This window comes from Leishmania major, chromosome 20 (assembly GCF_000002725.2).
Source record: "Leishmania major strain Friedlin complete genome, chromosome 20".
NCBI classification, from domain to species: domain Eukaryota; phylum Euglenozoa; class Kinetoplastea; order Trypanosomatida; family Trypanosomatidae; genus Leishmania; species Leishmania major.
In genome coordinates this window covers 561,424-577,363 of record NC_007261.2, presented here as the reverse complement: position 1 = coordinate 577,363, position 15,940 = coordinate 561,424, and the positions used below count along the sequence as shown (strand labels likewise).

At 60.7% G+C, this 15,940-nt stretch overlaps 2 protein-coding genes across 2 annotated transcripts; both read right to left on the bottom strand.

Annotated features, from left to right (window-relative positions):
- Positions 1-2,133: 2,133 nt before the first annotated feature.
- Positions 2,134-2,844, bottom strand: LMJF_20_1250 (conserved hypothetical protein; the record flags this gene model as incomplete). Its single annotated transcript, XM_001682825.1, has 1 exon — positions 2,134-2,844. The coding sequence occupies one exon, from the start codon at positions 2,842-2,844 to the stop codon at positions 2,134-2,136; it is 711 nt and encodes a 236-aa protein (XP_001682877.1).
- Positions 2,845-4,270: 1,426 nt separating this feature from the next.
- Positions 4,271-12,541, bottom strand: LMJF_20_1240 (conserved hypothetical protein; the record flags this gene model as incomplete). The annotated part of the gene is made up of 1 exon (XM_001682824.1): positions 4,271-12,541. One exon carries the CDS (start codon positions 12,539-12,541, stop codon positions 4,271-4,273), a length of 8,271 nt encoding a protein of 2,756 aa, XP_001682876.1.
- Positions 12,542-15,940: the final 3,399 nt, after the last annotated feature.

The following is a 15,940-nucleotide window of genomic DNA, read 5'->3' as shown; positions in this document are numbered from 1 at the left end:
GCGCAGCGGCCGAGGAAGAGGGGAACTCGTGCCGTAGTGAACCGAGAGGAGCATGAAGCAACTGCCAAACGTGGTTCCTCTTCTTCAGCCTGCGCTGGGTCAGCGATACCGGTCGACGGCGTCAGTCTACCACCACGTACGCCTTTCGTTACGCATCGGTTGCCGTGTTTCGTTTTGTGCTAAGCGAAGAGGGAAGAAAGCTTTATCCCCTCCCTACTTCCACCACACACAACACTCTCCTCTCCTGATCAACAGATAGGCCGAGCTGTTCACCACCACCACCACTAGCAGCAGCAGCAGCCTCTCCCGCATAACGCGTTTGCCACATTGCTCATGGTGGAGCGGCAGTGAGAGTAGGGGGCGCTCAAGGACATATACAAGAAGAGAGGTGTGTGCAGGAGACGAGTGCACTCGCAGGGAAGAAAAGGGAGAAAGGTTAAGAGACCAGAGAAGGCGAAAAAGTCGAAGAGCATTTCGCATGCATGGACCGAACCGTGTCCGGTGGACTAGCACAACCACCAAGCACATCTACACACACATACACACAGCGAGAGTGGGAGGGGGAATGGATGTGCGCACAGACAAACAGCACAAAAAAAAAACCTGACCCATGCACACACGCGCCATCTGTGCTGAGGGCCATCAATGTCGTCGACATGCAAGGGCGCAGCCACACACCAAACAGACTCGTTCGCGTCGACAAAGAATCGCGTTTAAGGAGTGCATACGTTATTGGATGCTGCATCCTCTCTTTCCTCTGTGCTTATAGCCGTCACCCGCCTTTCTCATGATGAGAAAGTCATACATGCATCGGTGAGAACGCACACGCGTCACCGTCCACTCATTACTGCTCGCATCCATCACACTCGCCTTTGCCTCTGACCTCCTTCGACACAAGGCGCCAAGTAGTCGGTGCGCCTTATCGTAATTCCTCCCTCGCTTCCACAAAGCAAGTACGAGAGGGAGGGAGAGGTTCGATGGATACGGATATACGGGACTTGCTCTCAGAGAGAGCGAGGCTTGACGGACGCATGGGTTAGTATGGGAAGAGCAAGAGAAAGTAGGACCGCAAAGGGGAAGAAGGGAAAGGGAGGGAAGAAGTTGGAGTGTAAACAGTATAAAAGTGCTTTCACGTACCATGCACAGGTCAAGCATGACGGACGAAGACGAGAACACGCAGAGACGCATAATGAGAGGAAGCACCGGATGTCTACAAGCCTGAAAACAAAGCAGCTAACCCACTCCATCATCAGCGCACCCCACTCGCACACACACACACACACACATCGCTCTCTCCTCTACCAACGACAAGGGGAAGGGCCAGGTAGCGATGACGCCGACACCAAAGTAGACGGAGAAGCTCATTAGAGAGAGAAGAGAAAAACGAAAAGTGAGTGTGCACTTGAAAGGGGCGGGTGGCGTGGTGATGTGGTGAGCACGAGAAGGAACGAGGGGGGAACAAGACGTACACTAATAAAAAAATGGATGAAGGGCGTGGAGAGGGAGAAACAACAAAGTCTCAACACGACACCATCGCCATCCGGCACACACACACACGTGAAATTACAGCACGCATTGCTTACGTGTGTATGCGCACGAGGGTCAGGCAAGTCATCGGCCCCTCAGCATCTTGCACGAGCTGTATAGCGAAAGGAGAGAAGAGAAGGGGAAGAGAGGAGAGGCGAGAGCAGAGACACAAAAACAGGGCAGAAGAAGAACGTTTTGTTTTTTGGCGCAAAGAGAGTCCGCCCTACACGCGTGCGCATCACGCATGCGTACAACCTCGTCATACACGCACACTAAACCTCATGCGGCACCTTCTTCGCCACGTTACTCTTCGCCTTGCGATCGGTCACAGAAGCCTCCTCGACAAAGTGAGCCTTGGCGTCGTTGTGCGTCATCTTCGGCTCAGCAAGCGCCGCAGCAGGTGGCGTCATCGGAGTAACGGATTTCTTAGCAGCAGCGGCAGTCTCCGCTTCCTGCCCCGTATCCTCCGTCTTCGCCGGTGAATTCTCCTCAGCGGATGCGTCAGGGGACGGCATCCATCGGCTGCCGCAGTGTCCAGCTGCTCGGCTGTAATGCGCTTGCCAAGCTTCCCGCACGCCTCCGCCGCTGCCGCCGAGGCAGACTCGTCTATGCGTCAACGTCGGTGGCGACGTTAATCGGACTTGCGTCGTAGCACGTGTAAAAGCCGTTGTATTCGCCGCGCATGAAGTTCTGGGTCTCCCCTGGCGCCACATCCAGCATCAGCTGGCACTGACCTGTCTCCTTATCGAAGGAAACCTGGCGCGCGCTGCCGAGGGCCTTGATAGAGCTCTCGGGCCCGAAAGTGACGGAGATCCGCATCATGTACTCGGATGTGTCGTTGTAGAAGGCCCATATGTGGCGCTTGTTGTTCACCAAGCGGAACAGGAGGCCGTTCTCCACATCAAAGCAGCGGTAGACGTGATTGATGGGGAACTCCACGGCGGGGCCCGGACCAACATACGGGGAGCTTTCGTCCACCATGAAACGGGCCTGGCTCTCCTCGCGAGCAATAGAAGTAAGCTGGTGTTGCTGCCCGTTAAGAGTGATCAGCTCCTCCGCGTGCTGTTCGTCATCTCTTTGGGGGGTGTTGACAACCGACACATTCTCAGTAGTTAGAGTAGCAGCAGAAGACTCTGCCTCCGAGCCCGTGCTGCGCTCCGCCGGTCCAACAGCGGAAGCCTTGCCCGATTGAAGGGAGATCGTATTCTCCACCTCATAGTCGTCTACGGACGCAGAATATGATGACGCAGGCGTGGAGACGGTGGGAGAGGACGCAGGTGACGTCGGCACCGAGACCAGATAGCTCTCGATGGGCATCGACACATCATCCATATAAACGAATGCCGTATCAGGCGTGTTCTGGGCCTCCCTCTCGCGGGTGCTCTTGCTTCCTCTGCACCCCATCTTTGGTTTGAGGTTAGTGTCCTGCAGCAACCGATGGGCAAGAAGGAGTGATGGTGTGTGAATGGCGTCTCGACTGAGTGGATGTGCGTGTGTGCTTGCAGAGTGCGCCGAAGCGGGAGGGGTGAAGAAAGAGAGGGAGAGTTGCTGGGGCGGGAAGGCCGGGACCGTCAAACTATCAAAGCCACAGCCACGACAACGGCGACTAACAAACAAAGCAAGGGAGCCACCCCTCTCGCAAGGGAGGAGGAGGAGGAGGGGAAGAGAAAAACAGCGCAGGGCGTGAGGAAGAGGGGGGAGGAGGAAAGGGGAAAGAGAGAGGGAGGGGAGAGTGCCACAAGAACAAGAGTCTCGCAAAAAACGCGGCAAACACGTTTCTCGGTGCTGCAAGGAGAAGAGTTGCAGCAGCAGCAACAGTAGTAGTAGTACAAATAAACCGCTTATGTGCGAACACGGGTGGATGTGGGAGGGAGAGGGAAGGGGGGGGGTATGTGAGTGAGCTGCCCTTGAAGAAATGGACGGCGGGGGAAGGTCCCAACGTGCTAGGCAACGCGGGGCAGGCGTGAGAAAAGAGCAGGCACAACGAAGAAAAAAGGAAACGACGCAGATAAAACCGCCGCCGTGGATGTGCGCGCGTCCGTGTGAGTGTGAGTGTGGTGTGTGTGTGTGTGTGTGTGTGTGTGTGAGAGTGTGCGTGTGTGTGTGTGTGAGTGTGCGTGTGTGTGTATGTGTGTAAACGTTGCGGAGGGGGGCTGCGTACACGGTGCGTTCCATACACACCGGGCGAAGACAAGAGAAGAGGGAGTGGCCAGAACTAGAAAAGGAAAGGCATCAAGGGAGAGAGGAGCGGCAGATGCGGGTTCAAATGTGTGCGCATCCCTGCTGATGAAATGGCGTGCAGATGCACGACAGCAAGCGGAGGGGGGCACCGTTTGACACATGCGCACGGCATGCACCGCCTGCGGGGTCCCTACCCCTCATCCGTCTCTCTATCCTTTCTCTTGTCGCGCTTCTGCGGTGTCTCCTTCCTTTCCAGCTGCCACGCCGCCCTCCCCCCATGCGTGCGCACACGAGAGCGACAAACATACGGATGGGGGAGGGGGCGGAGGAAGACAGTGTAGCAGGCGGCGCATAAAGCCAGCAAAGCGAATAGAAAGGTCGGGGTCGACATCTCAGCCGACTCTCCCCTCGCGGACCATCGCAAAAAAAAAAATGTGCATTGTGCGGGTGCCGCACCTCCGCAGGAAATCCTTCCGCTCTCCCCCCACCCCAGACCTCAACACTTTCGCGCGCACGCGTACGTACCGCTCCCCCAGCTCAACGCTTCTCTCTGCACCCCTCCTCAGGCCAGGCCTCGTTCCAGGTACGCTGCGGCTGAAGTGAGATGCAGCGTGCCGTACAGTTGCACAGTGCTGCCGACGCCGACGCCGAGGACAGGGCTGAAGTCGTGAAAGCACGCAGCCCCGGGACCGCTGCTACCACCGCCACTGCCATCGTTGGTGTCCTCGCTGCTGCCGTTGTCTAGAGAGAACTGATGCAGAAGAGAGGTTGTCGGTCGCTTTAGCGGTCCCTCATGAGGCAAGAGGCTGCCGCCAGCACCGTCTGTGTGAGCCAAACCGGCCCGTCCGTCGCCTCTCCACGGCTGCACGAGCTGCAGCGATGACGGAGTTGTCATGAGCGTCAGAAACAGCTTGCTGCTCGGATGCGTGTCGAGCTGACGAATCATGCGAGGGGCGACAGCGGAGGCGGCGTGGCCCTCACTGGATGTGAGGTCTGTGGCATACGGGCTGTCGCGCGCCGCGCCAAACAGAATGCAAGGCTGCTTCGCATAGCGCCGATCCCAAACGGCCACTGTGCCGTCAGCGTACCCGGCCACCACCGCATTCGGGTAGCGCCGCGAGTAGCTCACCCGCAAACAAAAGGGCGAGACGAGGCCGCCCCTGATGCCACAACGGAGAGATGGCAGAGACATGCCGCGTCGAGCCGCTCCGGTGACGCCGTCGCGCAAATCGAAGACGCATACGGGCATGCCGTAGCTGCCCACAACGTACTCGTACGGCGTGCATGGGTGGGCCATGAGGGCCGACACGGCTGCGCTATCCTCCGCAGCGGAGGAGAATCGGCCAGACACGGCAAGCCGCTGCTCACTTCCCAAGTCCCAGGCGCTGACACCACCGTCCTGAGTACTCACGTACAGCAAGCCGGTAGGGGGTTGGTAGCTCGACACGCAGTGGTGCTGCTCCTCTCTCTGATCCAGCGGCATCGTTTCAAAGGTGGTCACGCGGCGGACTTCCCGGCGGTCAGCAAAGTCGGAGAACATCTCCACAGCACCGGTGCGCCGCACCGCGCACAGCAGAGGGCGGTAGGCCGCGTCGACAAGGTGCAGGTCGCCCACCCCGTGGTAGTAGTGCAGGTGGCCGTGCCGGTACGAGGACGGTAGCGCGGCAGCGGCATTGGCAGCCTCGGCGCGCTCCATCCACATACCGGGCCGACTGCCGCCACCACCGAGGCCACTTGCCTCGTCACGGCGGTAAGCTGCGGCGCTGACATCCTTGCCTGTGCCGTACACAGTGCGCGAGAGCCGACGCGCCTCCAGCTCCACCTTAGCAGCGGCAATGGCGCCGCCCGCGCGCCGAGCTGGGACCTGGCCATGTGGGTTGTATCGATCGTACATGTATCGAGGCTGCGCAACACGCGCCATGGCGGAGTTGGCGCGGCCGACAACATCGCGCAGGAAATACTGCGCGCGAGCCTCCAAGGCTCGAAGAGACGAAATAGGCCCTCTGCGTGGACCTCGAGCTGTCACAGAGCGCTCATAACCATCCTCACCCCTGTCATTGTTGGCTGCGTCCTGCGTCGCCTCCACCTCGTCCGCAGCTGCCTTGCCGGCGGGCTCGTACGACCACACGCTCAGCAAGCCGCCTGTTGTCGATGTCACCAACATCGGCTCCGAGGGGTGGAAGAGGATGACATCCACGTTACCAGCCACACGCGAGAGGGACAAGGCGGCCGCGCCGACACCACCCCCACACCGTGTCGCACTGGAGTCTGGAGAGCTAGAGGACGCTGACGCGCCGCGGCGTCCGCATCCAGGCACACCAGCCCGACCAATGTCACCTACGCCGATGCACTGGAATGGGGCATACGCACGCAAGGCCGTCGGCAAGGGTGCTGTGCTGCCGGCTGTCCTGCTCAGCTGCTCCCTATCACGCACCGCCAGCAGCGGTGCCCCGCTGCATCTGCCCCCGTCCACCACGCCGGCTGCGGCCTCCTGCGCAGATGCGCGGATGTTGCACTCTACGCGTTGACTGTACTCGTACAAGGCGTTCTCTTTTTCGAGGTTCATGGGGTGGCGCGGGTCGCTGTCGTCCGTCTCCTCCAGCATGAAACGCTCTAGGAAGCTGAGGGCGCCGTAGGCGAAATTCATCATGGCGGTGCTGTCCAGAGTCCACAACGGATGCAGCGCGAAGGCCTCCGCGTCGAGGAGCATGCTGGCCATCCCGCTGCCACCGACGACGCCTTCGCTGCCTACTTGCAGCTCAGACGCAAAGTAGTCGTCCCCATCCTGCGGCCCGACACCTCTGTCGCCGGCGCCACGACGCCGAGTAGTGGCCGTGGACGACGTACCGCCCCGAGCTCCAGTGCGCACGGCAAAGCCACCCTGGCCGACCTCCATTTCACCGCTGCAACGAAGCCCGCGGACGCCGCACCTTCTCTTTTGCCGTGTATCGCCACCGCCGCCGTCGACCTCATCGCCCTCCTTTCCTCCGACTGCGCCCGCAGCCTCAATACGGTAGTGTGAGTGCGGGCGCAGCGGTGACATCGGGGACGCAGTTGCCCCCTCTGCACTGTTGGAAGACGCGATACGCAGCAGTCGCACAATGAAACGGCGCAGCACTGCAGGATGCGGCTCAGCGACATCCTCCACGTCCCCAGCGGACGCCGCGGCCGCTGCGACGCTCCAGTGGCCAACCTCGAAGTCGCTCGACATCGGCATGGGGGAGGCGCCCATAGTACGCATTCCGAATAGCGACGTTGCAGCGGGGCCGCCGCCATGCGCCGTCTCCTCCCTCACGTGGAACAGCTGTTTGAGCGGCAAGTACGTGGCGAGGCCGCCGCCGGACACTGCAGACGACGCCTCTAGCTCTTCTCCGCCACATCCTGGCCCGCTCTCTCCACTGACACCATGGTGACGATCGATGTGGCGATAGCTCTGACGGGAGCCAGACGCGTGGCGTTGCCGACGTTGGTGGCCGGGGTAGTGGTGACGGCCTGCCCCGCTGTAGTCGTCCTCTTCCGCGACGGGGGACGGCGAGGTGCGGCGCTGAGGATCCATCACGGTGTAGTCGTCGTACCACGACTGACGAAGAAAACTGAACTCCTCCAGCACCACGCGCCGCACATATGTGCGCACGTATGGACAGGTGTCTTGGGTGTGCTCGAAAAAGAGGCGCACGAGGTTGCTAAGGGGGGGCAGGTAAGCTTGCAGTCGGCGATGATCCTGTGGCATGACGTGATGTCGAAGGCCGCCGCCCAGCACCACAGAGCCGATACCGCCCCCAGTGGCGGAGTCGCTCACCATGCCGACACGGGCGGATCGGGCAGCGGGCACCAGCACGTTGCTGCGGCAGTGAGAAGAGATGGACCCCGGTGTGACAACATGCGGACCGTGGTACGACACGGACACGGTGGGCGGTGCCCAGACGCTGTGGGCGACCTGCTGCTGGTGCTGCGGTGACGGTGCGCTACTGCCGTGCGCGCGGAGGGAAGTCTGCTGTCCGCTGCCTCTGCAGAAGTTTTTGTCGCCAAAGATGGACGGTGGGGGCGGGGGCTTACCCTTGGCGGCCAGCCTGAACCACCGATACATCCACTGGGCCACGTACTGCCCAATCTCCTCTACGGGAATGTCCTCGCGCAGCTGCGCAAACAACCAGCGATACGCGGTGTAGGCCATGCGTGTCGCCTCAAGCCTCAGATCCGTGTTCATCTCGGACAAGCGCACGGGCAGCCCGTGCAGACGATGCAGCTGTAGCTCGGCGTAGCGGGCCCGCGAGGCCTGGCTCGGCGCAGGCGAGATGAGCACCATCATGAAGCACCGCTGCGCTGCCCCGCGCAGAATAGACGTGTCAGAGTACATGAAGTGGAGCAACGCCGGCGCCGCAGCGTGCAAGCCCGCCTCGAGCACCTCGGCAGACGTCTGCGGCACGTCCTGCACAGTGCCATCCAGCGGGGGGCTCAGGGAAGGCGGGTCAGTCGGTGCCGCTCCGGGGAAGGAGGTACCGACGTCTGCGGGCGAGCTGCCGAACGACACACCCTCCTCCTCCCTCTCCGTGTTGTGGTCTTCTTCCTCCGCGGCAGGAGTAGTGACGGGCAGCTTCCAGCTGCACAGGAGCGACACGAAAAACGTCAGCAAGGTCAAGTGGTAGGTGGTGGCGATGAATACCGGCGGTGGTGCCATGTGCGGTGGCTCGTCGCCTGCCTCGCAGAGCGGCGTTGCGGGTCGTTGAAGCCGCAGCGCTGGCGGCGGCGATGAAACGTGCAGCTTCTGCGAGAAAGATAATACACGAGGGACTGGCAGTGCCGCCGTCGCACCCGGTGTGGTAGCCGGAGCCGTCGATGCCTCGGTTGCCGCTAGCCACAGCGGCGCCTCCTCTTGCGCTTGCTGTAGCAGCTGGCAGCAGAGCTGAAACACCCCGCGTTGATGGCACGCCTCGCGGCCATCATCGCTGTGCAAGGCAATGAGCGTCAGCAGCGACGCGGCCATCATACGCTGGCCGTACGGAGTGGCATAAGGGCCCAGCACGTTGCTCTGCCATGCTCCTGGCACCTCATCACCGCCAGCTGACGACGTGGACGGTGGCACCTCCACCGGGCACTGAAGTATCTCCGCGCAGGCCTTCACCGCCACCTCCCGCTGCTTCGCGGACCCGATTAGCTCGGGGTCGGCGTAGCAGCTCTTGCAGTAGATGAACAGTGTGGCCGGCATCAAGAAGCGTAGGTCGGGTCGAGTCCAGTAACGGTCCAGCACCAAGCGGTAGATATTTGCCTCGGCACACTGTAGCACCGCAGCCGGGCCACAGTCGACAAGTCGGCAGACCAGCTCTGTCGCCCTCTCACGGTGGGCAGCGACCAGCAGCGCCTGCAGCAGCGAGGGCATCCGCTCCATGAACGGGAAGGTTTGCTGTGGCGGGTGTGCCTCTGACGCTGCTGTTGCTGTCGCCGCCGTAGAGGAGCAGCTGTACAGGTTCCCCAGAGCTGCAGTACTCTCTAACGCGTCTGCGGGGCGGTACAGGTCCGCGGTGTAGTGGAAAGAGGCGGCCTGGCCAGAGGTGGTGGTGCTAGTGAAGAGGTTTGTAATGTACTCTGTTTTGCGCACCCCAACGTGAACAGGGGGGCCCTGCGTGACCGCCCTTGAGAGGGCGGTTGTGTGCAACACCGACACCTCATCGCTCGCGGCGGACGCCGCTGGCACCGCCGCCATCGCGGCGGCATTCGAAAGCCTGCTGAGATGGGCATTCGACACTCGCTGGTATCCCCCGAAGGTGACAGTGGCGCGCGATTCCGCCCGCTTTGGCACGCCAGAAGTCACCGCCACAGCACCTTCAGGCGCCGTGGGGCGCTGCTTGCGGGAGTCCTGACAGCGATTCGAGGCGCGAGGGGGGAAAGCAGCCGTCGTGCTCTGCGTGTGGCGGTCCCAGACCAGGCCGGCAGCGGCAGCGGCGCTCTCAGAACTGTTAGGCAGAGCGACAGAGGATCTGGAAGCCACCGTCAACCGCGCGAGCCCGTCAGACGGTGGCGAGATGGCGGTGCCCTGTTGTGGTTGCTGAGGCACCCGCGGATAGGAAGACTGGAGAGAGTTGACGTACTGGTCAGCGACACTGCTCAGAGGAACTCTGGCGGCCGCACCACGGCCGTTTCTGCCTTGCACACGTCCCGAAGTGGGACACACATACGGGCGGCGTTTCTCACGGCCGACCTCTCCGGCTTCATCCCGACCATCTGCACCAGGGGCAGTTGTACTAGTGCCGCCCCACGCCGCGGAGGTCGACGAGCGCGGCTGCAGCCCCCACACGCCAGCCGAGTAGGCCCGTGGCAGCTCAAATGACTGCTGCGTAATGCCGTCCAACATCGCCTGCAGCCCGAGCAGCTCCTCGGCTAGGAACGGTGGTATCACCACCGCGGCGTCGTCTGGAAGCGACGGTAGGCAACTCGTCTGCGCCTCTGCCCCCGGCGACGCGGCCGCGGCAGGCACGGCGTTGCTGACCTCCGCGGCCAGGAGGTCGGGACGGCTGTACTTCCACGACGTCACCTGCACATCCAGCCAACTGCGGAACTCCAGCACACTCGCACAGTGTGGCGGGGCGGGACGGACCGCACGGAGGAGAGAGACGCACGAGCGCTCCACGATGTTGTCCCACGTGCTCCACAGCCTGTGCGAGTGCGTCGCTGGCACAGGCGGGTAGACACTGAGGCAGCCGCCCAGTCCACCGACGATGATGCGCTCTGCCAACAGGTAGCCTCGAAAGAGCGGCGCGACGTAAACGTCCTCGCGGAAAAGCCGGGAGTACTGTGGGAGGGAGAGGGTAGACCACGCGATGCACTCGGTGATGCACTGCAGGTACCACTGCAGCTGGCCAAGCGGCGTTTTCTTGTCCGTCAAGGTGCCAGGGAAGAGGTGGAGAATGAGCGGATGCAGCGCTTGCAGCTCAGGGCGCTCCGCAACAAACCACAAAATGGCCATGCGCAGCGTGGTCGTGAGGCAGCTCGTGAGGATGTCGGAAGGGAGGCGTGGGTGGTGCCGCAGGGCCCCGGCATCACCGTCGCACACGGCACGGCCACCCCCCGCTGCACCACCGGCAGCAGCGCCGACACCCATCATGCCCGCGTCACCACGGCCAACACCCATCCTTGACCGCATGGCGCTGCTGCCACTGCCACTAGCGCCGCCATTGCCGCTGTCGGTACACCCGGTAGCGCCAATGAAGTAGAAGTCTTGCAGGATGGTACTCTGCGGCGGCGCAGCGCTGTCCATCCCGCCAGCGCCGAAGTGGCCGCCGCAGTGGAGCGAATCGGCGGGGACCGTGTCGAGGTTGCTGCCCACACGATCGTAGTTGCTGTTGATGCGGCTCGCTTGACTGTCGGCGGGCGCGTCCATCTCCACTTCGCTTACCTGGCGACTCGACATGAGCTGGTACTCGCGCGAGGAGGTGAAGTAGCGCTGCTGATGCTGCTCTTCGCACATTCGTATGTAGTAGTTCAGGATCTCGCCAGCCTCGGCGCAGTCCGCCACGAAGACCAGCGGGAACCCGACACGGCTGCGGAAGGTGTCCAGGGACAACTTGCTGTAGGGCGGTCCCGCGTACCCCGTGGCACTTGGCCCTACGTTCATCAAATACAAGTTGCCCCCACGCGGGGGTGGCACCCCTCGAGCGACGTAGTGAAAAATCACCTTCGCGTTGCCAGCGTCTTTGCGGGCGTCGCTGAGGGCCTGAATGAGATCAGAGGGGCGCGCGTTGGCGCAGCACGTCGTCGGCAGCGGTCGCGGCGCCAGCCCTTTGTATTGCTCGCTGAGCCGCTCCGACAGCTGTGCCAGGACGGCGCTGCTGTCGCCGAGGATGAAGGCGGGCGAGCGCCACATGAAGAGCGGAGACCATGCCTCCGCCTCCGGAGAGCTCATTGACGGCATCCCTGCCGCTTCGCCGCCGCCGCCTTCGCCCTTCTCGTCGCTTAGCGCCCCCTCTGCGTTCTCCACGACGGACGTCTCCACGTTCAGTGCAATGCACAACCTCTTGGAGTGCGTCATAGAGACCGTCGTGCGAGAGGCGATAGCGCGAGGGCGGTACGCCGCGCCATGCTGCAGGAGCAGCTCCTCATCCCAGCGTACGCCGTGGAGCTCTTGATGCAGCCAGCACTCCTGTACGAGCTGCGAGTCCCAGCGGTGGAGCTCCGCCTCGAGTACTTCGGTGTCTGAGATCGGCACCAGGCGCGGCAGCGCCTGAGATGCTGATGGCGACGGCGGCAGCGGTGATGCCTCGCTCCGGCACTCCACGCGGCTGTCTTGAGTGTTAGTTGGAGAGCCTAAGGTGGTGGACAGTGGCGACGTAAGCGTCGAGCTTCGCGATGCCAAAGTCGTGTTGTTCGGCTCCGCAAACATGTTGGACTTCGACAGTGGCGTATTTTGTTGGAGGGGTGACGCGACCGACGTGCGACGTCTACTACACGGGAAAGTGCTATGGAACTCCGTTGTCATGGGAGACGGCATCGGGTCTTGCGGAAGAGACACACGGCGAGAGCGGCCAGCGGCGTAGACACCGGGAGCGACAAGGGGCGGTTGTTGCGGTCGTTGCTGCTGGGCCGGCTGCCCTTCGCGTGTGTACGCTACTTCAGCGGAGTACGGGGCAACAGGGTCATCTTCCGCCAGCGCCTCCACGTCCGTCAGTCTTAAAACTCGGCCATGACTGCCGGTCGGAGAGGCCATGGCCAAGAGAAGCTCCTGCACATCCTCGTCTGTGATCTCATCCAGCGATTCCATGTCCGGCACCGAGAGCACCATCCTCAGAGGGGAATCGGCGTGGTGGCGCACTGGCCAGGTCGGTGGCGAAGCAGCCGGCATTGGCACCCTACCCAAACTTAGCAATGCGTGAGCGAATATAAGCGATGAGGCGGAAACGGATGATGATCCTGACAGCGGCAGTGAAAGCACCAAGACACGATAACGTGCGCTGCTGCCGCCCTGTTCTCCTGCCCTCACAACTCCCTGCCTGCTGCTTCCTCCCCCTTTTCCTTTTCTGTTTCGAGCCGGCGGTACTCTTCCACACCCACCCGCCAACCCACTGGAAGCGATAGAGGGAGAGGGGGAGGGGAGGTGAAGAAGGGAGTCGTCCAAAGAAGGACAGTGGCCCTGACGGGGAGGGGTCACTGGGTGTGGGAGAGGTATGGAGTGGGGGGAGGGGAGAAGACAGACCGCCTCGCTCCTCCTCGCACACACACGCCCACGGGTGAAGAGAGGAAGTTATCCAGCTGAGACGTGCTAGAAGGTGAAGAGGAGAAAACGCGAGGGAGAGAGAGAGAGAGGCTAACCCTTCATGTGCACCACCATACCATCATCGAAATGTGCAATCAGAAGCTTCTCCGCCCCAAACACCCCTCCCCCCATCCATGAAGCAGAGGGGGATACAGACACTGGCATGGAAAACAAGAAAGGTGAAGAATGAAAAGTCAGCAGCCATCTACGCCACAATACTTCGTTCTCACCTCCACGATGCTTCGCACGTTCGCAGAGCTGCTGGGGCTGCTGCTCTTGTCGTCATGCCGACAGTCTTGTGTTGTCGCTATCCCACTCGGACGTGTAACGCAGCGCACGGTCCCTCGCACACTCTATCCCCTCGGCCCTGAAGAGTGGCCATCAAAGAGCAGAGAAGAGAAAGTGGCACATGCAATGGGGAGAAACGGGGAAGTATTCAGAGAATCGAGAGTCTGAGAGGGCCGCGAACCGCACGCATGCCGCCGCTCCTTGCCAGTGCGCCAACGGCGCAGAGCGAAACACAGAGAGGAGGAAACGCAACAGCTTGCGAGAGCGTAGGAGGGACGACTCGAACGACCCGACATCGGTGACGGCCGCCACAGTAATCAGCACACACACAAGCACTGAGAGAGAGAGAGAGAGGAAGCGAGAGAGGGGTAGTTACATACACACACACACAAGCACTCCGTCACTGGTCCGAAGCTCAGAAAGAAAAAGAAGAGAGAAGCCGTGGAAAAAAGTGCATACACAAACCGCAACGCTGAGGAACAAGGAGAAAGAGAAAGAGTGAGAGACAACGTCAAAGACGCGCCTCGGAGTCCCCACTCCAACTTCCCTCTTTCCGGATCGCCCCCCCCCCTCGCATGCACGCACGCCCTTCTGCACGCTCTCACCTCTTGTCGAGTTCGATGGCGGTGTCGGTCTGAGAGAGTGCGCAGAGAAAGGAGCAAAAGAACGACAAGATGGCATACAGGCATGAACGACACACATAGGTGCGAAGATGCGCTCCAGAGAGGCACACAAGCACGCCCGCTCGCTTCATCCATCCGTCTAATTCTTTCTCTGTTGTGGCAGTGCGTTCCTGTGTGTCTCACGAGGACCCTTGTGACCCTTTCTCGCAAATCGCACGTGCAAGCTGCTACGCACTGCCTGGACTCTGTCCCTCTTCTGCCTCACTACGCCACCTCATCCCTACCCAGCCGCGCGCGTTCCCTCGGCGCCACTCGTGACCGCCCACGGAGGTCACTACACGTATCTGGCGACACGCGCACACATGCACGGCGCGCGTGGGCCTCGCGGAATCGATGAGACAGCGCAAACGTGTGCGTGTGTGCGTACATGGGAGTGTGGCGAGGGAGGAAAGCACCTTGCACCGCAGAGCGGGTGAAGGTGCCCCCCCCCCGCCATACTCCGTTTCCATGCAAAACAAGAGTAATTAGTTGCAACAGCGAAACGAAACAAAAAAATGAATGGGAGGAGAAGCGAGGAGCAGCAAGAGGGAGGGAGAGGGAGAGGGGGACGATCCCGAGTGCACTCCGCCGCCGTCTGACGAGGAGACAAAAAGTATTGTGGAAGGGTGAACAAGGAGACAAAAGGCAGTGCAGGACGCGAACCCACAAGAGGGAAGCGAAGAGACTACCAATAAAAACGAAGGCCACCCACGGCCACACGCATACACACACACGGATACACACATCTGTGCGACATACTGAAAGCACGCAGGCAGTGAGCAGGCAAGTAGGGGAGCTCGAGACTAAAAAAAAAGGGAAGCTATATGTACACACACACACACACATGCACACATGCACACATGTAGACACATATTCACACACAGGGAGCAACACAGAAAGCACATACACACATGCACGGTCATAAGAGGAAAGAGATGGTGAGATGCACGCACAAGCACCCGACTAGCCCACCCGTATTCCCGCGCATACACAAGCGCGCACACACACGCACAGAGAAACAAGCACGCGCTTGTGAAGCAATCAGACATACACCAAAGCGGAAAGGAAAAACAAGAAAGAGGTATAGTCATGCGCAGGTCACACACGTTCACCTGCACACGCACACACACACACGCATGCATGTGTGTGGATAGACAGCTACGCGAGCCTCGAAATGAAGCGAGATAGACAATGCGAGACGGACACGTATCAACAACGGCGCCGACTGCGCTCATGAGACAACAGAGACGACAAAAAAAAATAAGCTGCAGCGATGCAGAGGGAAAAAAAAGAGGAAGAGCGTGCAAGCAAGCAAAGAAGATACGGTATCACACACACACGCACACACAAAATACGCCCGCAACATCAACAACGAAAGACAGAGAAAACCCCACAGAGACCCACACGTGTAGTAGCGCACAGACACACACACACACGCATGCACAGCCTCGAGCATATGCACAAGAAAGATAGTAACGAAGAAGGAGAAAAACCATGGCTCTGGGCCTTATCAACCACGCGCATAAAGAGATCGGAGAACGAATCAAGAGAGAGAATGGTAGCGGAAGACGGTGGGAAAAAAGGGTTGAGAACGAGAGTGGAAGAAACGACGGGGACGCCGCAGGAGAGGGGAGAAAAGAGGACGCTGTATTATCCTAAACACGCGCACAATCTCTCAAATGCGCCCGTGAGCACTAAAAGCGATGTTCTCTTGTTGTTGTCGGCATCCCCACGTCCGTATCCGCACAGAACGCCATTCGTTCTGTCGCTTCGTTGCCGCCTCTCCTCCTCCTCCTCCTCCTATCGTGCGCTGCGGCACCTCTTATGGTCGCCAGCGCTGCCATCACAGGAATCGAACAACGGGAAAGGGAGAGAGGATGGAGACAGGATGGAGAAGGAGGAGGTGCACAGGCGCGGGTGCACAGTGCACACCGTAAGGGCAATTCAGGGGGAACGAGGTTCTGTCTTTGTGTGTGTGTGTGTGTCTCGATCACGCTCCGCCTACCAGTCCTCCCTTTTCTCGCCAGATAAGCATCAT